General features: G+C 38.2%; 1 protein-coding gene across 1 annotated transcript; it reads right to left on the bottom strand.

The window, feature by feature from the left end:
* Positions 1 to 11,195: 11,195 nt before the first annotated feature.
* Positions 11,196 to 24,592, bottom strand: LOC131317791 (dammarenediol II synthase-like). Its single transcript, XM_058347431.1, has 18 exons — positions 24,076 to 24,592; positions 22,813 to 23,001; positions 21,882 to 21,971; positions 20,913 to 21,110; positions 19,901 to 19,985; positions 19,277 to 19,443; positions 17,373 to 17,561; positions 16,557 to 16,670; positions 16,326 to 16,445; positions 16,122 to 16,244; positions 15,929 to 16,027; positions 15,790 to 15,849; positions 14,731 to 14,777; positions 14,490 to 14,633; positions 14,190 to 14,360; positions 13,280 to 13,367; positions 12,368 to 12,451; positions 11,196 to 11,489 (listed from the first exon to the last, which is right to left on the bottom strand). The coding sequence occupies exons 1-18, from the start codon at positions 24,271 to 24,273 to the stop codon at positions 11,373 to 11,375; spliced, it is 2,283 nt and encodes a 760-aa protein (XP_058203414.1). The 5' UTR covers positions 24,274 to 24,592; the 3' UTR covers positions 11,196 to 11,372.
* Positions 24,593 to 26,648: the final 2,056 nt, after the last annotated feature.

Here is a 26,648-nt window from a genome sequence, read left to right as displayed (position 1 = left end):
ATATATATATATATATATATATATTTGGATCAGAGACCTCTAAAACAACTTTAGGCCTTAGGCGGCCATTACAACCTCCTAGCGGTTGGACCGGGTATGTCATGTCCATGTCCATGCTACATAGTTGACGCCCCATTGCTGGTTCAAGGGAAGGAAAGAAATTATTTTCTTGAAAAACACAACGAAGATTATATGTAAATACATCCAAACTCAGATTATTCGCACGGTATTCAACCCCTTGTCGACGTACACTGACTCAACTGGTGTTTTATTTTGCTTGGAACGAACATACACACATTACGTATGGTAGAATCGCACGTATACTGCCTTCGAGATTAGGTTTTTGGGGAAGAAGAACAAACATGTTTGCGATACTCTCCCAGAGCCCATGTGGGGAATAGATTTCTGTGCAAGGTATAATGTAGCATGCAATTCCTTATATAGACTCCAGTTATTTCCTGTGATGATATATAGTTTGAAGTTTATGAGAAGAATTGTAATATATTAAATCTCATTTTTGCAAAAACATTGGAACTATTTGCCAAATAGTTCCCTTAACATATTATCCAGATTTTTCTTTCGTTAAGAAAAAATCGAGTTTTTATAGAGTACTCAAAAAAACATAATTAATTTTATATATCTTCACGAGCATATTCTTTGACCAATAATGAACACTATAAGAAACTGTACTATTTTTTTTCTTTTACAATTAGAGACTAATCATTTTCGGAAAATGTTACATAGTTTACGCAATCAACATTACCTGTTGCAGAAAATCACTGTCTTCCATCTGTGCATTAATTAGCAATTTGGCTGCTTTATGCAATGGGGTAGGATCTCTCTCAGCCTAGTTAAAATAAAAGTCAATAAAAAGGTAATTCTCTGAATTGATCTAATGAAACAGAAATAATTATGTGCGTTGTTATTATCCAAATGTCCCACATCGCCAAGTATGACCTTGGCCTTGTGTGTATAAGATTATGTCCCACATCAACAAGGGTTTGTATCCATTGGTATTAGATTTAGCCCCTGATAAGTATCCAATAACGCATATTCTTGATGCTTAAGTCCTTAGTTTTACTGCTTTATGTTTAATTAATCTAGCTTTTTATTTGATATTGCACGTAGGATTTGTTTACTTTATTTTGTAGGAAAATCGCTTAATAAGAGAGTCTTAAAGCTTAAAGCAAGCCGGAAGCATCCAAAACCCAAAAGTGATCAAGGAACGAAGCCATTGGGGCCAAAGAATCAAGCATTGAAGACCCGATGGGTGGCCAAGGACGTTGGAAGCCAAGCCGGAGGCCGAAAGCTGAAAAACTCAAGCATTTGAAGGCGGTATCGATATTCAGAACTCCAAATCGATACCATTTCAAGGCAGAGAGTTTGGGGACTGCCAGTTGTCATTGGGTATCGATACGCAGAAATGTTGTATTGATAACAATTTGTTTTGCGGCCCAGTGGAAATGTTTTCAAGTGATCCAGTATCGATACAAGGTTCTTAGTATCGATACCGAGTGCCTTCGTAGCGGAATTTTAGGGCGTCCTTTGGAATATTTTGTGTACGAATGTGGGCTTGTATAAATATCCCATTATGTCACAAATTCGGGGAGACACTAGATTTTCCTGCACTTTTTAGATCTAAGTAGGATTTTTGTTAGTGAGATTAGACCAGTCACAGATTTACGTCTTACTACTGTATGCAAGCCTTCTCAGCAAAGGCTTTTGGCTGAAAGTAGTTCATATGGTGTGGATGCGTGTGTAGACAATCAGGCCTCTGTTGTAACAGAATTAGTTAAAGGTAATCATGGTTTAGTAAAATAGTTGGTTTTAGTAAAGTAGTTAGTGATTCTGATGTATGTTGTATAAGAAGAGATTGATTCTCTTTTGTAATGATTCATTCAGAAATTAATAAGAGATTCAGTTTTCCTTCATGGTATCAGAGCCCGAGAGCTCCACCGAGCCCTAGCGATCCTAGCCATGGCGTCTTCTTCTTCTTCCCCGGTTCCCTCCACTCTTACTCTTCTCATTTCAAATCTCAGTTCGTTCATCACCGTCAAACTCGATTCTTCAAATTACCTCATCTGGCATCATCAATTTCAGAATATCCTTCGGGCAAATGGATTGATTGGTTATGTTGAAGGTTCGTTCTCGCGTCCTCCGTCGAGAATCACTGATGCTAACGGCAAAGAGGTCTCTAATGAAGCTTTTCAGTCATGGTCTCTGATTGATGGTCATCTCTTCAGTTGCATTATTGCAACCCTAAGTCCAGCAATTTACACATCTGTTCTTCATCTTTCCACCAGTTATGAGGTATGGTCCTTTCTTGCGAAGCGATTCATGTCCCTTTCTCGATCTCATGTTCATCAGCTTAAGAACAAGTTAGGTAGTGTTTCGAAGAAATCAAAACCTATGGAAGAGTATCTTGAACAAATTAAGGCTATCGCCAATCAATTGGCTTTGGTTACTGCTTCTGTAGATGATGACGATTTGATTCTTGCTGCTTTGAATGGTTTACCAGTTGAATATGACCCTCTTGCTACCACAATTAGGGCTCAATTAGGAACAATTACTATGGACCAGGTTTCTGCTTTGTTATGTTCTGAATCTATTCACATTGAATCCAAGGCTAAAAAGTCTTCTATAGATCCTAATGTTGCCTTAGTTACTGCTAGAGGTGGTTTTTCTGGTGGTTTTTCCTCTAACAGAGGTGGTGATTTTCATAACAATTTTAGAGGTGGTGGTTTTCATAGCAATTTTAGAGGTGGTGGAATTTCTCCTCGTGGTGGGGGAGGTTTTGGTTTTCGTGGTGGTTTTTCTCCAAGAGGCGGTGCTTCTTAAGGGCATGGTTTTCAGGGAGGTGGTTTTAAACCAAATTTCAGATCCAATTCTTCTACTGCTCCTATTGTTTGCCAAATTTGTGACAAGCCTGGGCATGGTGCTAAAACTTGTTGGCTTCGTACGAATGCTGCTTCATCATCTCATTCCGTTTCTTCTCAACCTAGAGCGTTTGTTGCTTCTGATTCTTGGCATGCAGGGCCTTCTTCTGGTTCTTGGCACTCTGGGCTTAATTCTGGATTTTCTGGGTCTCCTCCTTGGTATTTTGACTCTGCCGCTACGAATCATATTACTAATGACCTGCAGAATCTTGAGGATTATCAACCTTATTATGGTATTGATCAAGTGATGGTTGGTAATGGAGATTCATTGCCTATTCAGCACACTAGCAAGGGTATTCTTCCTACTCCACATTACTCTTTTTGTTTGAACAAGGTTCTTCATATTCCTACCATGTCTACCAACTTAGTCTCTGTGAATCAGTTAACTAAAGACAATAGGTGCACTGTAACATTTGATTCTGATTCCTTTCTGGTTCAGGACAAAGCTACGCGACAGGTTCTTCATTCGGGTACTAAAGTGAATGGCCTTTATCAGTTTCCTGTTGGTTTTGCTTCAACTCTTGGTTCTCCATCTACTTTAAAGGCACTTCTTACCACTGCTCGTTCGGGTTCTACTGCTGTTTCTCCTGCCCTATGGCATCAACGTTTGGGTCATCCCTCTTTCCCAAAATTACAAAAAATTCTTCAGGGTTTGAATGTTTCTTATGACAACTCTGTTACCTCTCTATCTTGCACATCTTGTTGTGTTGCAAAGAGCCATAAACTTCCTTTCAAGTTGTCCAATTCCACTGTATGCCAGCCTCTTTCTCTTGTTCACAGTGATGTTTGGGGTCCATTTAATAAATCAACATCTGCTTTCAGGTTTTATGTTCTGTTTATTGATGATTATAGCAGATTTACTTGGCTCTATCCTTTACACTACAAAAGTGAGGTTTTTGATAAGTTTGTGGAGTTTAAGACCTATGCCGAAAAACAGTTTTCCACTTCCCTTCAGATTTTTCGAACAGATGGGGATACTGAATATGTCAATCATAGGATGAATTAGTTTTTGGTTTCTCAAGGTGTTGTGCATCAACAAACCTGTCCATACACTTCTGCTCAGAATGGTATTGCAGAGCGAAAACATAGACATATCACTGACACTGCAATTGCTTTACTCTATCAATTTGGTGTGCCTCTTACGTATTGGTTTGAAGCTGTAGCTACAGCTACTTTTCTTATTAATCGCATGCCTAGTTCTGTTCTTCAAAATCTTAGTCCTTATGAAGTTTTGTTTCAGATTTCACCTGACTGTTCTTCATTTAAAGTGTTTGGTTGTCAATGTTTCCCCTGGCTTCGACCTTACACTTCCCATAAACTTCAACCTAAATCTATTCCTTGTGTTTTCTTAGGTTACCATCCCACTGTCAAAGGTTACCGGTGTTTAGATCCTCATTCTGGCAAGGTTTATTTGTCAAGACATGTTATGTTTCATGAACATATCTTTCCATATAAATCTTCTACATCTTCTTCAACTCCTCAGTCTCTCTCTCAAGTTTCCACATTCTTTTGGCCTTCTCATTTACATAATTTTTCTGCAGATGCTTCTTCTACTTTTTCTCCATCTTCTTCTCCTGATTCTTCTTTTGAATTTTCTAACTCTTCTTCTTCTTCTTCTGATGTGCCACATTCTACATCTCCATTACTACCTTCTCCTGGTCCTACTACTTCTGTTCCTGCTGGTCGTATTCCTATTGGTTCTCTTTCCATTGCTTTACCTTTTTCTTCCTTTTCTCAACCATCTACAACTACTGTTCACTAAAAACCTAAGCCTCCTTCTCATCCTATGCAAACTAGATCTAAAGCTTCTGTAATTTCTTCTGCTCCTTTTTGTCTTACGGCTGTTGCTTCTTCTTCTTCTCTTACTGAACCCCTTACTGTTAAAGAAGCTCTTCAATCTTCCCAGTAGTCTCAAGCAATGTTAGAAGAGTATCAAGCTCTTCAAAACCAAGGAACTTGGTCTTTGATTTCTCTACCATCTCATAAGACTGCTATTGGCTGTAAATGGGTCTTCAAGCTTAAACGAAATTCTGATGGGTCTATAGCTCGATATAAGGCTCGTTTAGTGGCTAAAGGTTATTTACAAGAGGAAGGTATCGATTATTATGAGACCTTTAGTCCTGTAGCTAAACAGCCCACCATTCGAATTCTGCTTGGATTGGCTCTCTCTTTCCATTGGCCTATTAAACAGCTAGACATTTCTAATGCATTTCTTCATGGTACTCTTGAAGAGGAGGTTTATATGGTTCAACCCCCTGGTTTTGTTGATCCTTCTCACCCTCACATGGTTTGTAAACTTCATAAAGCTCTATATGGGCTTAAACAAGCTCCTCGCGCTTGGTACTCTACTTTTTCCTCCTTTCTTCTTTCTCATGGTTTTCTGGCCAGTCATTGTGATTCATCTCTTTTACTTCATAAGACCTCTTCTTCTATTCTCATTGTTCTCGTCTATGTTGACGATATACTGGTTACTGGTAATGATCCAGCTCCCATTGCCAATCTTCTCCAACAAATGCAAAGTACTTTCTCCATGAAAGATTTGGGTTCTATTTCTTATTTCCTTGGTATCTCTGTTCAGTCTCAGGATCATGGCTACTTCTTGTCTCAATGTAAGTATGCTAGTGAGATTCTTGCCAAAGCCGGCATGACAGAATGTAAACCTTATGCTTCACCTATTGCTTTTAAGTCTGTCGATTCAGCTTCTGATTCTCTTCCTTTTGGAAATCCTTGTTTGTGTCGAAGTGTGGTTGGGGCTTTATAATATTTGACCATTACTCGCCCTGATTTAGCTTATGTTGTTAATCACGCATGTCAGCACATGGCTTCTCCTACTATTGCTCATTTTATTGCAGTCAAGCGGCTACTTCGATATGTCAAGGGCACTCTTAATCATGGTCTTTGTTTTACTCGTGGTCCTTTCACTCTTCAGGCCTTTTCCGACTCATATTGGGCTGGCGATTCTGCTGATTGCCGATCTACTTCAGGGTATTGTGTGTTTCTGGGTAATAATCTGATTTCTTGGTCAGCAAAGAAACAACCTACGGTTTCTCGTTCCTCGACGGAGGCTGAATATCGAGCTCTTGCCCATGCTGTGGCCGAATTGAACTAGTTACAGATGTTGTTACGTGATTTTTCTGTTTCTGTCTCCTCTTTACCAGTTATATGGTGTGATAATCTCAGTGCTTTAGCTCTCGCTACAAATCCTGTGTTTCACTCCCGCTCCAAGCATATTGAAATTGACTATCATTACATTCACGAACAGGTTGCTGCTAAGAAGCTTGTTCTTCGCCATGTCTCTTCTATGGATCAAGTTGCTGATGTGTTTACCAAACCCCTCTCTGTCTCTCGATTTCATTATCTTCGTGACAAGCTCTTGGTTTGTGCCTCACCCAATCGCTTGAGGGGGCATGTTAGTGAGATTAGACCAGTCACAGATTTACGTCTTACTACTGTATGCAAGCCTTCTCAGCAAAGGCTTTTGGCTGAAAGTAGTTCATATGGTGTGGATGCGTGTGTAGACAATCAGGCCTCTGTTGTAACAGAATTAGTTAAAGGTAATCACGGTTTAGTAAAATAGTTGGTTTTTGTAAAGTAGTAAGTGATTCTGATGTATGTTGTATAAGAAGAGATTGATTCTCTTTTGTAATGATTCATTCAGAAATTAATAAGAGATTCAGTTTTCCTTCAATTTTCTTTACTTGGTGTTCACTCTTATTAGTGTTCTTGATTGTTCTTGACTAAATCCTTCATTTTCTTCCTTAATTAATTGTTGTTTGTCATTTTACCCTTCATTAAAGTTGTAGCTCTACTTTAGATCTATCTTAATCTCTAATTTAATTTGATTTCCGCCATGTTTTCAATATTTAGTTTTGTTGATTCAATTTCTAGTATGAGTGAGTAGTTAATTAGGCTTGGTCATGTGGTGATTAGCACCCCACGATTTGAATTAATCATACTTTTATCTCAATAAATCTTCATTGTTAGTTGGAAAATCAAGGTAGTTCATATTTGTTTATCAAATCTCGGCGGTGTTAACCTCTTTGATCATGCATAGGCAAGAGCGAGCCTACTTGCCACGCATAGATGCTTAGAGCTATGTCATCCCTTGTGTTTGCTAGATAAATGTCAGAATTAGCTTGGTATTTCGACTCCTTTTTTAGTAAATGAGCTTAATGATAAATCCTCCGGGTTGGGAGTTCGTTGACACGTATCTCAACCCGAGTAATTCGAGAAAGAGCTGATTGATTCGAGTTGCAGGTGTTGAAATCCCCTAGACCTAGCCATTTAATTTAAATCGTTTTCAAATCACATTTTCATCGCACATTTAGTTCACTTCAAACTACACCTAAAAGTTAGCCGCTTCAAGGCCACAATACTTGCATCTACAAATTCAATCAAGTTATGATGATATTCTCTTGGGTACGATCCCGGACTTCCGGATTATTATGCTTCAATGGACGTATTTACCCTATGCTTAGGGTAATCATAAATTGATATATCGACGGACGAAGCACCCCCACATTTCGATCCGAGTGGCAAAATGAGGCAACCTCTTGGCCCTAAGATACTTGGGCTTAAAGAACCCAACTATTGGTACCAATAGGTTTCATACTGATGATGAACTCACGGGCACACGGAATCCAGAGTAGATTCTGCACTGACGATTCGTGCCGTTCAATAATATAAAAAAAGAAATCGAGTGGGCCAGTGAAAAATTAGCTCAATCCAATCTTTGAGTTGATTTTTCACGGGCCCACTTGGTTTTTTTATTATTATTATTGAACGGTTCAGATCATCCAGGACTCAGCATGGATCCCACCGTGCCCATTGAATCATCATCGGTATAAAATCTATCGATACGAGTATTCATTAGGCTTAAAGTATACTGATAGATGAGCCAAAAGAGAGAGGGCTATCATGGTGGCCATGTCGATGGAGTGCACCGATGTGGATGTCAATGGCAGAGCGTTTTGTGCTCTCTAGGCCTTTTAGACGCGGGAATATAGGAATATACATATATTTTTTTGGTTCAGAGGCCTCTTAAAAAACTTAGGCCTTAGGCAGCCATTACAACCTCCTAGCGGTTGGACCGGGCATGTCATGTCTGTGTCCATGCTACATAGTTGACGCCCCATTGCCGGTTCAAGGGAAGGAAAGAAATTATTTCAGTGCAATATGTTAGGAATTGAACTACTTGTTCAACTCATAACGCCCTACGGATCTTGGAAACTAGGATCACAGAAATCGCAAACAAACAGAAAAATAGTGCGTATCAACCAAGAAAAGAATATACGTGGAAAACCACAACGCGAGGAAAAACCACAAGAGTCACACCAGTCCACTATGAAATCGAATCAAGAGTACAAGTCTTCTCGCAATCTCTTTGAGACCTGCGTTTTCTCTCGCCTCTCTTTGTTTTTCTCTAAAAACTTATTAGCCTAATTACATACAGACTGCAATATAATTAGGTCGGGTCCTATTGCCAAAATTACACTCCAAGTCCTTAAAAATATCGTTTTTGCTACAGTTCCCACACCCTGCGGGCTAAACCATTGCTGAAGGTTGTCTGCACCCCTAACACAATAATACGGAATTGCTTTTACTTTTGAAGTTTGCTCCCTTTTTTTTGGCCTGGGTGATGTTCAAAATGTTGCTTTCCAGGTCCCTATGCCCTGTGTTCTGCAGGTCTTTGGAGAAGCGCGAGAGAATGCAATGACCTACAGAACATGATCCTGCAGGTCCTTGCATTAAAAATATAGTCTGAACTCCCATTTCATTTCCCTTTTCAGTACTGATTTTACCATGAGCGCTCGCACTATCTTCATGCCACCTCTTTTCCCTAAGATTGATTCGGGCAGCCACCATACCCTGTGTTCTATTCCCTCTTTGGCTGAAATTAAGGAAGTCCTGTGGACGTTCAAGGCGTGCCAGGCGCCTGGCCAGCCGGATGGTCTCCACCTTGGGTTTTTCCAAAAAACCTGGGACATTGTGGCCCTAATCCATACATCAGTTTGTGACTGATGTTTTCTCCTCTGGTAAGATTCCCTCTGAGGTGAATCACACCTTCCTCTGTCTTATCCCTAGCTAAGATTAGGAATCCGGAGACCGTTGGCCAACTTAGGCCAATCAGCCTTTGCAACAGCATCCTCAAGTTGGTTACTAAAATTCTTGTTAAGCGCATTAGACTTGTCTTGTGTGAGCTCATTAGCCCTCTCCAGTCTAGTTTTTTACCTGGTCATAGTGGTACGGATAACGTTATCATTGTGCAAGAAGTTATCCATCGCTTTCCACCCTTCAAGAGGTATTCGGCAAGGGGATCCCCTTTCCCCGGCCTACTTATTCCTTCTTTGCATGGAATACCTCTCTGTTCAAATCACTTTGGCTTGTGAGAATAGATGGTGGTCTCCCATGAAGACCTCGGGAGAAGGCCCCTCGCTTTCTCACATATTCTTTGCTGTTGATCTCGTCCTTTTTGTGGAAGCCACAGAAAATAATTGTGATATTATTTCGAGTAGTCTTCAAGACTTTTGTTCCATTTCGGGCCTTAAAGTGAGTTTGACAAAATCCAAAGTTCTGTTTTCCAAAAACACTCCAACTGACGTCCGTACTAATCTTTCTTCAAGCCTTGGTTTTCCTTGTGCATCCTCTTTGGTACTTACCTTGGTTGCCCCCATCCATTATTCTCGTCGACCAACAAAGCAATCCTTTTGGTTTATCATTGAGAAATTTGAGTCCAAACTGTCTGGTTGGAAGAGTAAGCACCTCTCGCCTGTGGGATGTTCCTCTTTGATTAAGTCGGTTAGTGAGACCATTCCGGCCCATATCATGCACTTTAACCTACTTCCAGTCATCGGCGATCACTAAAAAGATAGGCCAAATTAGTAGGAATTTCCTTTGGGGATCTACTGCTAATCGTAGGAAAATTCATGCTATCAGTTGGGATAGGGTCACAAAACCGAAAGATTTGGGGGGTCTTGGTTTAAGAAAATCGAGGAACAATAATCTGGTGGCAATGGCAAAACTCAAATGGAAACTTTCTAAGAAGAATACTTCCCTCTGGTCTCTCGTGTTCTTACTTCTCGCTACAAATCAACCACTAGGAGTTGCTCTAACCCCTCTACCACTTGGAGGGGTATCAACGCGGGTCATCAACTCTATGATAAGGGTACCCGTATCCATTTGGGAAATGGGTCTTCTACGTCCTTCTGGATGGATAACTGGACGGGCGATGGACCTCTGCGCTCTCGCATTGAGGGACCCCCTCTACCGGAATGAGAACAACCTGAAAGTGCGCGTTTGGTTGTTGGGATAATCATGCCTGGAACTTTAACAACATCTCCTTCGACGTTCCTCTTGATTTTTTGGAAGGTATCTGTAAGCATTCTTTCCAATGGTTCAATCCCTCTGCCGATTAATGCACCATCTGGAACCTGATCACCCCCTCGGGAAAGGCTTTCTACCCGGCCGTATAACAACTTGTCCATCCGCCACATTACCAATGCTGATATTAGTGTTATTGCTAATAACATAAGGAACAACAAAGCTTTGAAGTGGTACTTCTTGGTGCCTCAACAGATGAGTAACAAAAAGTCTGATATTTTAGTGTTGGCTGGGTTAGTCCTAATTGTGAAACTTAATACGCGCGGATGGATCACTTAATCCTACTACGGGGATGGCATCCACGGGAGAACTCCTAAGGGATATATATATTCCAATGGCAGATGGCTTGGAGGTTTTCACAGAAATCTTCTTGCAACCTCCAGCCTCATATGACCGAGCTTTGGGCCTTGCGGGATGGGCTCAATTTTGCTAGGGAAGAACATGTGACGCATCTGGAAGTTGAAACAGATGCGTTGGGAGCTATCCAGCTGCTCAACTACAAGGAAATGGCTAATCATCCACTGGGTTAATATCTTACTTGATCGCAGATCCCTCAATATGGAGGAGTTTGAAGCGGTGTCTATCAAGCATATCTACCGAGAACCTAACCGACGTGCAGATGCGTTGGCAAGTGATGCTCCGGTTTCAGTTGGGGATTATTATGTTTATCTTTATTTTCCAAATTGTATTGTGGATGTATTTCGTGCGGATTTTTAATTAGGGGTTATGTACCCTAGAATTGTAAGCACTAAATTATTATTTCAATGCATTTCCATTTTACCAGAGAGAGAGAGAGTGAGTGTGTTGCAGACATTACATAGAACTTGCACACAATTCGGATACATTGCCTTGACAAAAAACACACCTTGGAAAACATGCTTTATTAACTTTATTTATACTTCATTGCTCTGTTAAATTGCACCTTCAAACACAAGATCATTTGCACGGTATTTGACCCCTTGTCGACGTACACACAACTGGTGTTTTATTTTGTTTCGAACACACACACGCATTGCGTACAGTAGAATTGCATGTATACTATCTTCGAGATTAGGTTTACAGGAAAGAAGAACAAACATGTTTGCGATACTCGCCCAGCGCCCATGTGGGGAACATATTTCTGTACTGGGTATAATGTAGCATGCAATTCCTCATAAATACTCCAGTTAGTTCCTGTGATGATATGTAGTTTGAAGTTTATGAGAAGAATTGTATTGTAGAAATTCTCATTTTCTAAGAACTAAGAAACATCAAAACTGTTTCCCAAATAGTTTCCAAAACATGCTATCGAGATATTTTATTTATTTTTATTATAGAAAAAACCGAGTTTTCAGACAGTACACAAAAACATACTCCCTCCGTCCCTTTTTAAATATCCACTACAGTTTTGTGTGCCGTTTTCAATTGCCTATATCTTTTAATGTATATTGCTAAAAATATGCAATACAAATCTTGTTTGATAGATCTCAATTATTTCTATAAGACAATGATATTAACCATTGAAAATAGCATGCAGAACCGTACGTAATGGACACTTAAAAAGGGACTGCGGGAGTAAATTTTATTTTCACGACCATTTGTTTTTGATTTGGGAATTGATTTTCACTTCCCTTTTACCCAAAGAAACCTTAAAGATAGTACCTATATATTTGCATGTGTTTCTTTTTCTACGTTTTGATAGTTGATCATATCTGAGTTTTTGGAAGTTTCTTCTTCCAGATATCTTTTCTTTTGTCATTGGTATCTACCTAGGAAGTCCTATTAGATTCTCATTTCCAATATTAGTTCTCCAGAACACTTTTCAAAAATAATTTGTCTCTGAAAAACAAAGGGAATTGATTTTAGCACTCTCATTTTGTCAAGTGCATTCAATTATTTTGTGTTTATCTATGTAAAAGCAGAGAACTACCCTTCATACAGTTTGTTCTTCACACATAAAAGGGTAATCTTGTAATTTTACATGAACACAACCAAAAGGAGGGGTGCATTTGGATAGAAAAGGAGTGTAAAATCAATTCCTTTCGTAAATAGTTTATGCAATCAAATATTACCTGTTGCGGAAAATCACCGTCTTCCATCTGTGCATTAATTAGCAATTTGGCTGCTTTATCCAATGGGGTAGGATCTCTGTCAGCCTAGTTAAAGAAAAGGTAACTTTTTTAATTATATCTATCGAACAATAAATAATTATGTGCATTGTTACGATCCAAATTAATGTACCACATCGGCCAAGTATAAAGTTGGCCTTGTGTAGTTGTAAGCTCATGGGCACTTTTCCCTTGCCAGACGGTTTTCAGAGATGAATTCTACACAAGGGTTTGTATCATTTGGTGTTTGATCTAAAGTAATGAATACTGCTAGATGAGTTGAGCAGTCAAAGAGAAAGGGCTACCATAGGTTCAATGTCGATAGAGTGGACCAATGTGAATGTCGAGAGCGTGGTGGTACTTTATGATCCTAGTTATGTCAGCTCTTTAGAACCCTTCCCTGACAAGTTTTTCAAGCCGATTTTCTAGGGTAACTTATACCCAAGGGTTTGCATCAAGCGCCTTTCAAAACCAAAAGGTTTTGGGGCCATTTTTCGGCTTCCCACAAAAATGATACAAGTCAAATGTTTAGAGTCTTTAGAACGAGAAGTTTTTGGGTGCAAATTGGGTACCACATGGCGGTACCCAGCGCGCAACCAATTGGTCTAAACGTGTTTTGGACGGTCCAAATCCGAACACTCTCTAGCGTCCTCAACCAACCAACCACTCTCTCTCCTCTTGCTCTCTCTCTCTCTCTAAAATCTTGGCCATCCAAAGCACGTTTGGATGGCTCGGATGCGCGCCCGGGTACCACGTGTGCTATACCCTATTTGCACCCAAAAACTTCTTGGTAAGAAAAAAAAATTATACATTTCTTGAGAAGGCTATTTGTGCAATATAGATTTTTTAATTTTTTCACAGTAAGTAAATACTCACCTGTCCAGCAGAAATAAGACCCAACATAGCCCATGATGTCTGTACAAAATTCGTTCGATTTCCTTCCAGCGGTATGTATTTCTGTTTTTAATAATCACATAATCAAATAGAAACCAAGTAGTCAAAACAGGGCAGTAGTAACAGGTAACTACTTAGATTTTGTATCCTTGAAATCCTATTCTGTGCTAGCAACGAACATTTTGATATACCATTTTAACATGAGCTCATTGGTGGTTTAACATTGTCAAACCGTTTTTCCACCATCTCTCCTAAAATCAATTGATATTAGGGAGAGTTTCAATTAAGTCTTTTATGGCATTCAACACTGAACCCGCAAGTCTGTTTTTAGAGCGGTCGCCGGAAATGACATTGTGTAACCAAATCCATAAAAGCACTCCGGGCCAAAAAACATCTCATTATGGCACTAGGGATGGCAATGGGACAGAACAGACTCAGATGCTACCCGTCCTTATCGAGGCGGAGTTAGGGTGGAAACAATGGGGTAGGTGGCGAGGTAGGGAAAATCGGGTTCCCAGTCACCATCACAATGTGCACTAATTTTGTTCTCTTCTGAGGATTTTGTCAAGATAACAAAATATTGAGGGAGTGAAAAACATAGCAAAATAAAAAATAAAAAAAAAACCAAAGAACTGAAAGTTGGTATTTTACTCTTGTTATATGTAGAACATATACATAACTACAAAAATATTTTATTCATATAATCAAGACAGGTTAGGTAAAGTGGATCGGGAGAAGCAAAGTTGTCCCAACCTCGTTTGCTTATCGGATTAGGAAATACTTACTTGGATCGGGGCCAAAAGGCAAGTACGGGGAAATTGCCATCCCTAAATCATGCATCAGAGCCAACATTGTGGAGAAAAAGTTGTCAGAAGAGGTTAGTTACCTAGATGGGCATGATTCTTGGCTCTCTCCCCAGCCACCTTCAGCATTTTGTATTGAAAGTAAAAACTGAACACCTCTACAAACTGATTGACTATTGTCATATGTACTCCCAGCAGCAGTCAACCCTCCTAGCGTGAAAAACGTACCATAGATGAAGCATATTCCCCAATAGCCATACCTGTCGATGTTTATAACCGGCTTTTGGTTAAGTCACAACTCTTATGCATTTTATTATCTCTCTTAAGAAAATCAAATCATGTATCCATTTCTCGTATGCTCAAGTTAGTTCAAAAGAAAATGAACCCACCAAGAACCGTTGGGCTGCTGTCTATTTTGGAGGAAATGCACTGCTCTTTCCACGGAAGTATTTATTTCCTTCCTTCGATACAGTGGGTGTAAGCGTTTGAACAATAGTAAAGCTTCAATTATGGATGCAGTGTTCTCGACGTGCCTAAATTCCAATATACTGATTGTCATATAATAGTTGTTCAAGCAATGGGAAAAAAATTCAGGGCTAATACAATGAAATAAGTAGCACAAGTGCATACTCTCGCTCTACCACAATGTCTGCAAAAAGTTCTGAAGGATTCAACACCTGAACAAAAGGGAAAAGGTGAAAGACCAAATAAGCAATTAAGTTTCAAATTGTTTCGTAACTAGATTAACAAAAGTGCAACATTCCATTAGAGCCCAAACAAGGTCTTGTTTGAGCAGTGGTGGAGCCAGGATCCGGATACAGGGGCGGCACCGTAATATAAACATACAAGTATGTAAATTGACATGTTTGTGAATTCCATTTTTATGTCGCACATTCACTATAATCCGTTAAGAAACATGCAATAAAAATACTAAACTTGTGGGGAAAAATTAATGTCCAAATGTGTTATGTTCCTCTCCAATTAGTGGGAAAAAAATACAAACCATGTGGGGATTTTTAATTACAATACTAAACTTGTGGGAAAATACAAACCATGTGAGAATTTATAGCAAAAACTTAAAATGAGAGAGAGCACGTCAGCTGAAAGGGTTTTGAGAGAGAGAGAGAGAGAGAGAGAGAGAGAGAGAGAGAGAGAGAGAGAGAGAGAGAGCTGATAGTCTTGAATTGAAAAGAGAGAAATTCAAAAAATGGTGACACCAGGTTTTGAACTCTAGCCCACGAGTTCTAACAGGACACAACCCTGTTCATTTAAGGGTTTTGAATTTTGAATTCTAATCATTATCCTATTTCTCTCCAATCATTACTCTCATTTTTCTCTCTATTTCTCTCTAATCACTACCCCTATTTCCAATCATTACTTTATTTCTCTCCACACTCATTGCCTATAAATCTAGATCCAAAATCCCAAAACGAACGGGCTCTGGTAAATGGCTAAACCACCAAGCTGTTGAGCCAACATAGTGTATATTCTTCATTTTTTTTATTTAAAGCTTTCTCGATAATTTTTTTTTTTTTAAATCGGGGGTGACCCATGCCATCTCCCCCATACTAGATCCACCCCTGCGTTTGAGTAACCCAATGTAATTTGGAGTTACCAAGAGAAAAGAAAATATTGTATATTACATGTGTAAACAGTGCGATAAGAATTTAGAATAAGGGAACAACTTACTTCTAAATATGGTTGTGGAACTGCTGGTTCCCAAAGAGCAAAACCACCACTTTCAGGCCTCTGAATTAAACGACATAAAGAGTCACAGTTCTAGTCAAAATGTATAAACTATTACAGTAAGATACAATGATTTTCATACATAGAAGTACAAGAGGACGTCCACCGCCTCGTATAGTAGTTCAACATTCACTTTTTCTCCTGCAACATCCGGTGGCATTTGCGAAAGTAATAATAAACACTGTATAAAGTTCAGTTGATTAGAAAATCACTTTTTGCGAATTTCAAGTAATCTTTCTTATTATAGTGTCGTGAAGCTCATAAGACTAAATTACCTTCAGTGCACCAGCTGTGCAATCTGAGACAACCCAACCTTGATCTTGATCAGAGAAAGTCCATGCCCCCTTAGTAAAGTGACGGTACATTTTCTTGAAATCCCCAGCAGGGTTTTCTTTGATCTTCATATTTAGTAACAGAAAATGATTAAGTCGAAAAGTGGTACAAAGTTCTAATTTTTCTTTCGGTGATTTGAAAGATACCTGTGATTCTTTTATGTAAAAATGCGCCCTTTTAAGAGCATCTCCATATTCATCAGTAAGATTACTTGCCATTATGGCCTGAGTCAAAAGAGTACAATCCCATAACTGACTACCAAAACTCTGCAATCGAAGTCACAAGTGAGCAAATGGGTACTGCACAGTACTATGTTTGACAAATAAAATTGACAATCAAACAAAGAACATCTAGTACTATGATTTTGTAATGTGGACCTGCATTTTCATTCCATCTTCTGCAAGCCACAAGTAATCAGGAACTCTGGCAAGGTGATACATGAACTCATCACCATTAGGGTCCTCTGCCCACCAACACATCATCTGTAAACTCTGCATTGCAATAAACACCCATTTTTTCAATGAAAAATCTAAAGAGTTTGATTCCCTAGAAAAATGATGCAAGACATTCACAACCATGCAAGAGCACATCTTTACGGAGATAGAATCATAGCATAAATGCATATTCATTTGTTAAGATGAATTACACAACCTTAAATATCTTGTGAATTTAGACAAATAAGCATCACAATGCTTTGACACGAGATCGTAACGTGAAGTCCTTACAAATGTTATCGACTCTAGCATTATAAAGTTGGTTCCGTTTTGAAAGTTCGACTTCCTACATAAAATGCGGTAAGATTGTCTAACACTACTGCTATCACATCTTATTAGCAACAAAATCCTTGTGCACTGAGTGGTACCTTCTCTCATTTTCATTTTTCAATGATTCATTTAGTCTGGCCAGACAAGTGAGGCCTATAGAGAAATACAACTAGACTCGGCAATTTTTGCTTGCTGAAAAAAGATGAAGGCCGTCCTTTTCTTTTCGAGTTCATATTAATTAACTTTCATATCAACTTGGGTAAGAAGGTGGCCCGAAAGTACAACCGTGTGAAGAGTGTATGTGTGTCAAGCGAGGAATACCTATATACTTCCGAATAGTAGATAACTGCTCCATGCTGTTAACGTAGTATCAACAAGACACAACTAATGACAAGAATTTATGATCATTAACTTGTTTGTGTTACTCACCTTCTCTCCGCATCCTAGAGTAATGTATCTGGTAGTTTCTGCTCCATACCGCAGGTACTTGATTACTTTTCGAAGAGCTTTCTCTCTAATCTTGGAAAACGGCCACTGGTTTATGATCGGCTCGCTCGCACAATGAAGACCATCCCAAAGCAGATCTTGGATGAATGTGTGAGGGTAATAGACATCCTCCTGCATTGAAATTTAGCACCAAATCGTCTTGTGATACATTCACTTTCTACATATGCAGACATATTTTATGTATTTTTGTAGGACCATGCGTTTACGTTCCAATCCCGAATAAAGTAAATAAGTTATGAAGAATTTAGATTGATATAGGACTCTGACATGGAGCTCGAGAAAACCTTAAATTCTCAAAAAAAATCTTCAAGAATTTGGGCGTGTTTGATAACAGGTTTCGTTTAATATTCATTTGGAAAACTAAACTCTATCGCAAGTATTTCCCAATTCCCAGGTGAGCAGTCAGGAGAAGAACTTTCTCCTTGATATTTCATCAAACAGCTTGTGAGCATTACATACAACTTCTACCAATTTTGTTCCCCATCAACCCGAGCAGCCCATAAAGCTTTCTAGTAAGAAGGAGAACGATGACACAGATCCGATGAAACAAAAAACAAATTGAGAGTGAGAACGGTGATTGAGCAAGAATATTACCGTTCTTGAATATTATCACCTGTATATGCAGTGGGGGCAATTGTGTCATCAGCTGCTAAAAGGGGAGGGCATCTCTGTACTTCCACGTTCAAACCCATGGGCTAGGATTGGTAATAACACCCCCTCATTGGATGGGTAATCTGGTGGATTTGTGGGATTCGTTATCTCATGGTATTATCAATATCAAACCTTGGGTAACAGTAGTCAACACTAAACAAGAATTTAAAAGCCCCATGGGATTGACAATCCTATCCCAAGCTCAAAATCTGCTATCAAACATGTCCAAATTTGTGTATCCATATTGATCGAGTGAATTTGCATAGCATTGTTACGTCATATTGTGATATTTTTTTTCTGTGATCACATGTTTTATGGCATTGTAATATGTCATATTCTGGATTCTGTGATGATCAAATGGTAGAAGTGTTTAATTAAGAAGTGTAGATTACATATATACAGTACATTTCTTAGGCATAAACACCGATGAGTGCCGAAAACATTGCAAAAAAGAGTGTTGGACATATATCTGAATGGAGATCATTATTTCTTAATCACGGACACGAAAAAAATTGCATCGAACACGTGTTTGAAAAGTGTCAAAAGAGTTTTGGTGGCCGACAAGTATCAAACACGAACACGTCACCATCTTGGAAGTGTCCACGCTTCTGAGGTTATACCCGACAAAATTTTGAGGCATGTTTAACCCTTCTTGAACAAACTAGTTATACCCAACACACCCTGATTCCCAAGTTATTAAAGACTTTTTTTTTTTACTAAGCAAAATGAATTTATTAATCTTTATAAAGGAAAATAAAGATTAAAATGATCAATGGCACGCCAGCGAAAGCCACCGAGACTTAAAAGAAGGCAAGACGTCAACTAACTACCAAAAAACCCACAGAACCTCAACATAGAGCAGTCAAAGACCCTAACGAGCCTCACACCCTATACCTAAACCCCAATCAACAACAAACCGAAAAGCCAAAGAGCCAAACAGACAAAAAGAAACATCCAAAGCCAAAACCAAATAAACGATCAAAATCAAAGCCAAAAAGCCACCAGCCAACTTACTAGACTTATTAATTGGTATTCTCATTGAATGTTGCTAGAATTACTTTGGTCGTGGAATTGGAAAATTTTTGGGTTTGGTTTTGGGATAATGAGTGAGAAGAAAAAATAAGGTAATAATTGAGGATAAATGTAATAAGTAAAGAGAGAATTCATGCACCAACCTTACAACAACTATGCCGTGCTTTATTCCAGTCTATCTCTTCATATGGCTGTGGGTGAATTTCTTTTCTCAATAATTTGACAAGTTCCGTGATCGGCCCCACAGACTTTTTCCCATACAAATACGACATTGGCATGTAAGTTGTGCGACAATAACACCACATTTTTGCTGAATTACACGGAGGATTAAATTAAAGTCAGGCCAAACCACAAAATAAAGCTTCTAGTTACAAAGGAATTGGGTGAATTGCAAAAACAAAAACAAGTTTGTTAACAGAATGCCAAACACTGCATCCCAGATTCGAACGCAAAATAAAGAAGTGGTTATGGAAATCACACACATAATCCTGCGAATCTCCATCCTCAAATCTTCAGCTATTAAGTTTTGTTTTTTTTTTTGTTTTTTTTTTTGTTAAAAAAGTTTCTGTTGTGTCGCAAAGAAGACAAATAGTGCTCCCGTCGGCCCTTTAAAAATCAAAGGACTGAGTGCATTTCACGCCCTATCTTACTCATAGTGTGCAGATGCCGAATCACACCAAAGTCGCATATTTAAGTCTTCTGCAAAGAATTCTATTGGACACAAAAGTGCCTTTAAAGTTACTAGTATAAATCAATATTCAGTTCACCTGGATGGTAGGGCAAAAACGAAGGGAAAAGCCAAAACTCAGGGGGCAATGGGTTGCATCCTGACCATTCGTACACTCCAAGAACCTGCACAATAGAATATATGCAGACTTCAATGTTTAAATAATTCACTCATTTCAAACAATGTCACAAAGACAACCAGATAATGGTGCCAATGCTCAGCCGTCTGATTAATTTGCTCAATTCTTGTTTGATGTATAGTTCTAAACGATTAGATGTTGAGATCTAACACACAACAAAATACGACGGGAAACGTAAGATAGATGTATATGTATCTATTCTAATATACAAAGAGAGAAACCGTAAATGAGAAACTAAAAACTATCCATCCTAATCAACCACAATCCACTTCCACGTTTTATCCTCTTCCGTTTAGATCCCTTTGGACCTCAAAACTCTCTTCCAGGCACTAACCTGCCACTTGGTTTGGGTTTCCAAATCTTCTTGACTTTCAGTTTTTTGTTTCTGTTTCTAGGTGTTTTCAATCAACAGAAAGCCAAAGACAAGGAAGAACAGTTAAACGTGGACATCGAAATAGAAATCACGAAAATTACACGCCTGAGCGCTAAGATCTAAAGCTAGGTTAACCTCAGGTTATATATATATATTCAACTCGGCTTACTCTATTTCACTCTACATTATAAACATGGCGGACACAAAGGGGTGGCAGGGGGTGCCCGGACCCTACACAACTCCAACACTTCTCACGAATTAGACTTGTTTTTCAGGTTAATCTGGGAAAGTTATATGGAATGGGCTCTGTCAGTCCCTTGGTTGAAAAGAAATCTTAAAATTCCTATACATAAGTGGGTAAAAAATTCTAGATTTTCTAATTTAAATGTATTTTGCCACATATTATTTCTCCTAAGAGAATAACTATTTGGTTTGGACTTTGAGAGAGAGTTTGAGAGTAATGAGCGGAGAGATATAGATAGAAAAAAATTATTAAGAACTATGCACAAAAGTTTTGAGGCAAAAAACGATCAAGCCTACCGAAAGATAGGTTTTGCCCCATGAAGGTATCCCAGTTGCGCCACCATGATCAAATATCCATTTCCGACCCCTTTCCATCTCCCTGTTTTCTCCATCGGAAGGACCTTTGCCTAACAAACGCAACGCAACGTAGCTAAGTGCCGAGCCAATCATAGTACTATGACCTCCTACGTAGAATCCCCATCCTCCATCGTCATTCTGCATGGTAGAAACATTTACGATTTCAGACAACAGATCACAAACATGGACGGATTTTTCGAATTGAAAAATGCTACGGACATAATTGAATGTGCACATATCTGAATACATGTGTGTTGGAAAAAACCGCTCTGAGTGTGGACCCCACACTTTCAGTGAGACTCGTGTGCAACAGGCGACGGTTCCAAACGCGCCTTATGTGCATGTGGCATTGCTCTCTGAAAAAAATAAAAATTTTGCTTTGTGTAAATTAAGAAAGGAGTACACACAGCCATGCGCCCTGTGGGCCCCTATACTTGCTTTCTGTATGGGACTCACGTGCAAGGGGCGACGGTTTTGGATACTTGTGTGTTAGGATCTGTGCAACCCTGTCGATGTCTGTGGCATTGCTCGTTGGAATAATACTACACCACGGGCACAAGGTTACGTTGATAGATCCGAATATAGTTCTTTTTTTTTTCTCTGCAAAAGGAAATTATATTAACTCAAAAGGGTACATCGAGAGGGAAAGCTAAGGAGCACAAATGCTCAACTCAACGAAAGGGAAGAGAACGATAAAAAAAATGAAAGGAAAGAGGATAACAAAACAGAAAACAAATCATCCAACAGATCCGAATATAGTTGCATCCGAAATCGTTTGATGTAAGTTTGGTCCTACTATGCATGCATCAGAAGATTCCAAATACATTTGTGTTGAGATATGTGTGTCTCCGACCGTGTCCATAACATCGATGTTTTGAAATTTCACACACAAGAGTTTTTTGTCACTACCTGGTGATTGTAAAGGTATCGAATCATCTCCTTCTTGTGTTCTGCTGTTAAGACGGTGTCGATTACTCCGCTTATGTAAAGGCTTATGAGCTGCAAATTCCAAAAATAAAAAATAAAACAAATCGTGCAGATTTATCTTATGAGGGACTAAAATAATTTGAAGCTAACAAAATATATATGGTTTCCAACTTATGGGTTTAGCCCTTTTGTTTTCTGTTGTAGGTGTGGTGAGGGTTTGCGGTTTCTGGTCTTGTTTGTGGGTTTCGGTTAGCATATTGCCTTCCTTTGGAGTTGGTTCTCGAATGGCTTTTTACCGGTGTGTCTGAGATCCTTTTAATCTTTGTATCCTTTCCAAAGATTAATAAAATCTTTTTGCTTAGCAAAAAAAACACATGAGATTTGCACGCAAACAACAGTCATGGTTCTTTTGTGGGAAGTCAATAAGTGGAAAATATCAGTAATTTCTTTTCCTTTGTTTTTTTGTTTCCTAGTTGTAGTCAAGTTGAATTTGGGCCCTTCTCAGATTCGCTTCAATGATGGGGCCGTTCAATTTTTAAAACCTTATCACGTACATCAGCCACCCCAATCATGTTCATCTGATATCAATTGTTATTTTTCCTAAACACATTCATGATGTGGAAAATGTCAAAATGGAAACCGTAGAGTTTGAAATATTGCATTGGAACTCTTTTTTTTGCAACATAGATATGTTTCGAAATCATCTTAAACGATATCTGAGATGAATATTTCTCGGCATGTTTGATATTGTTCTCAACGAGGGCTAAAAATAAACGGTCTCTATCATGTAGGTTCGGATAAGGCCTTTAAACGGTCCAGACTAGACAATCCCTCAACAGGGACTTGAAGAGGATCTTCCTCGTCATGGCAACCATAGGACGTACCAATATTACAAGCAAAAGAACGTACTTACCAGGGGAGGTGTGAAAAAATGCGGGCCGGTATTTTCAGCCGGCCAGTGACCATCTTTTGATTGAATTGCGCAATTCAATCGAACGGCTTTTTTTAGAGCAGTTGTAACAGCTTCGTAGTTGACTTGTTCCGTCTCCCCTAATCTCACTGGTGGTATGCTTAGATCGATGTTGCTGTTTTCCTTTTTAAGCTGCGTCGTCGGTTTTATGAAGACATACAAATTGATGACAAAATCAAATCAAAGGATCCGGGGTATTGTAGTGCACCCCGTGTAGTGCACGTGTAGGGCGACGAACAGTAGTCGATCTCATCAATCAATAGCCGGTCCACATTAAAAATCAAATATGACTGGTAATAAATGATTCTTACCGATCATAATTAAAAGTCATATCTCAACCATTCATTGTCAAGATCGATGGCTTGTGTGCGCCCTACAGGCTGCCTTGCAGGGTCTTGCACTACAGGATTTCACAATCCAATTAATACTCCTCCCGTCCCCAAAAAAAAGGAAATATATTTTCAAAGATAATTTCTAAATCCTTCTACGCCGTTTAAAAGTTCTCAATGAGTTCTTTCAAACAATATGCTAATTCCTGTATTTGTCATGATTTCTGTATTTGTCATGATTAAAGGTATTTTAGGTATTATTTAAATTTTAGGATGTCGACTTAAGTATTCAAACCTAGTAGGATAGACACCTAAATAAGTCTACGAAACAGGATGGCAATTTAATTTCTTCTTTATATATGCGGCCATTTTGTCCTATAAATAATGTAATCCATCGATTGGTCACGTAAAGGTGACACATGTAAGGTTTTAGACATTCGGTGAACTATTGGGAGATTTGGCAAGGAGTCCATAGTATTGGGACTTATAATGCAATAAGGACATCTATAGCCTAGCAAAAATCTATAGTTTCCGTACCCGTTCCAAGCCTGCACTTTTGTCCCCCGCTTTTCAAAAATACCCCCGGTTTCAGGGAAAATAAGGACCAATGATATGTTTTGATAATTAATACCTGTTAAGAACATACTGAGAACATTTATTAATGCTGAAAATATTATTATCGGATACTAATTATCAAAACACGTCCTAAGCCATCATTTTCCCCTGGTTTTAAACAAACACCAAAGATGCATGACATTCACCGATAGATAACGGTTTTGATATACACACAAATAAATAAATATTTATATATAGCATTATTATACATTTGTGCCAAATCTAGATACTCTGCGTGCACAAACTTTTTCTTAAGATTTACCTGCATTCGCATAAGAACATCACCGCAGCCATGAACCTGAGATCTATTTTTTCGGAAGCCATCTCGAGCTTTTTCAATTGCTTCTCTCTCCTCCGATGTTCCAGCATCAGGATCAAACTCCCAAATTTGTCTACCAACAAAGTTGTTGGTGCTATACAACCATGGCCCTTGGCCTTCTGCAACCTTTAGCTTCCACATGTATTCTTTTTTTTTAACTCAATTCAATATGGCTTTCACGTACCCAGCCTTCTCTTGGTAGCTGAAGTTGAATGAAACAAAATCAACGACAATCATTTACACAGAACTCAGCAAGATCAATGGCGGACTTACTCACGCACGATATGTATATTAACAGGGTCCGATCCACATGTATTTCGACATTAAAAAAATAATACAGTTTATAAGTGTATATTACTAGCTAGTTACTACGTTTGGGAAGACACGAAGTGGTGTATATGTACTTCGTCGTTGTTTAAATTCTTCGCGCAATCCAGAAATTTCGAAAATATTTGGAGTGGTGAAGAGCGAGCCGGGGACCCCTGTATATATAAGGAGAGAAAACAAGGGAAAAGTAAAATATATAGATGCAATTATATATATGAACATTGCAGTGTCATGCTATGTACATGATCAACATTGCGCAGTGTCATGCTCTCTGTACGTGTAGAGAGAGAAATCTTGGTTACCAGAGAGAGAGAGAGAGAGAGAGAGAGAGAGAAAAGCTGCTGTGTGGTGTAGAAACCTGGACGAGTGAGAGCTGAAAATAAGGAAGTAACATGTAATATAGAAACCCCAAGACGGTAGGTACAGCACATATATAATAGGTGTGTTTTTTTTTTTCCTTTTCTTTTCAGTCTATACACATATATAGCTATCTACGTCATTCATTAAAAATTACTGCTACAACAACCAAGTCCTCTAACTGATCTTCCATGCTGTCCTATTAATCCCATAAAATTCAAATTTAATATCCCTATTAGTGATCATGGTTAATCTAGCATTACCTTGAATCCATCCAATTAGAATCATGCCAGCCAACTAGGACTCGGCTTCCAGGATTTTTATCGTTCCTTCTGTACATTAATCTAATCTTATATGTTTGAGACAATGTTCTTGGTTATCAAATATAAAGATAGTGCCCTTTGGGCGTTTTTTGCGGATCAAAAAAAAAAAAATATATATATATATATATATATATATATATATATATATATATATATATATATATATATATATATATATATATATATATATATATATATATATAAAGATAGTCGCTACATAGCAAAGTTACCAACGTAATATCTTAAATTGAAACTCCAACTTCTACTAATCCCTGCTAAGCTCCTAATAGATACTAGATCTCCTCAACACCAATGTTTTCTCCGAAATCAAACACGTATTCGCTAGGATATTCAGAGCCACATATAATAGAGCATACGATAAAGCACACGGTTCTATTCTTGGAACTCTAAAATATGACATTCCCTAAAATGTTAGGATAATCGAACCTCTAAAAGTCATTAACTTTTCTTTCTGCCGATTCATTTATAATCTCCATAGTTTCTCGAGAAGATATAAAATAATATTTAAAAATTTATGGGTATTTTTCTGAATTTTTATGAGATTCATAATGGGCCCCATATAAATTATAATGTAACTATGAATCCAAAAATAATACTTACCGATATTCGTTGGAATTGATTTTTTACAGGACCTCATAAAATAATGTTTAAACATTTATGGGTATTTTTCTGATTTTTTATGAGATCCATAGTGGGCCTCATATAAATTATAATTAATGTAACTATGTAGTGTGTTATGTACTACGTAGCACTTAGAGCATCTCCAATCTATTTCTAAAATTTCCAAATCAAGAATGGATGTGATATATTGGAGACGGATTTTGTAATTTATTTCCAATTTTTGCACTTTATGAGAGAATTTAGGAGGAATCTATCGTACTTTTTAGATATTTGAGTCTTCAAATTGCATTTGGTTCTCCAAATATGGAGGTCTTAGAGCATCTCCAACCCATCTCGTACTTTTTCTCCATTTTGGAGACTCAAAAAAATATATTCTATTCAAATGGTAATTTTGGAGAATCAACAACTTCAACCCAATTCTCCATTTTCACCTTCAAAACTCTCCCCAATTCTTTCTCCATTTATTGTTCAATATTGTTTTTTCCCTCCTTTTCGTTAGATGCATGTTTTTTTTTATCATTTCAACTCATTATTCAAACCAATACAATGATAGGACAGTGTAAATGAAACAAAATAATATTATGAGTTCAAATGGTTTGAATTTACATTTGATGTTATTTCAAAATGCATTTACATATACTTAATATTAGACTCATTTTAAAGGTATTATTATTGTCTTTCAAATAATACCAATTTTGTTGAAAAAGGATGCATAATGTAAAAGTTATATGTAATTGATGAAATTCTAGCAAAAAAGTATATAGAATATTAGTGAATGAGAGAAATGGAGATGGGTCTCCATTTGGGAGGTGATTCTCCAAATATGGAGAATGAGAATTGAGTCTCCAAAATGGAGATCCCAAATGA

This window comes from Rhododendron vialii, chromosome 2a (genome assembly GCF_030253575.1).
Source record: "Rhododendron vialii isolate Sample 1 chromosome 2a, ASM3025357v1".
NCBI lineage: Eukaryota > Viridiplantae > Streptophyta > Magnoliopsida > Ericales > Ericaceae > Rhododendron > Rhododendron vialii.
This window is presented reverse-complemented; position numbering and strand designations above follow the sequence as displayed.

Excerpts from the sequence above, each read along its gene's own strand:
- LOC131317791 (XM_058347431.1), bottom strand. The coding sequence starts at position 24,273 with ATGTGGAAGCTAAAGGTTGCAGAAGGCCAAGGGCCATGGTTGTATAGC. Across the intron at positions 16,245-16,325 it reads TTTACATAAAAGAATCACAG|ATCAAAGAAAACCCTGCTGG; the intron begins GTATCTTTCAAA and ends CTAAATATGAAG. Across the intron at positions 11,490-12,367 it reads ACGGTGATTTTCCGCAACAG|GAACTAACTGGAGTATTTAT; the intron begins GTAATATTTGAT and ends ATATCATCACAG.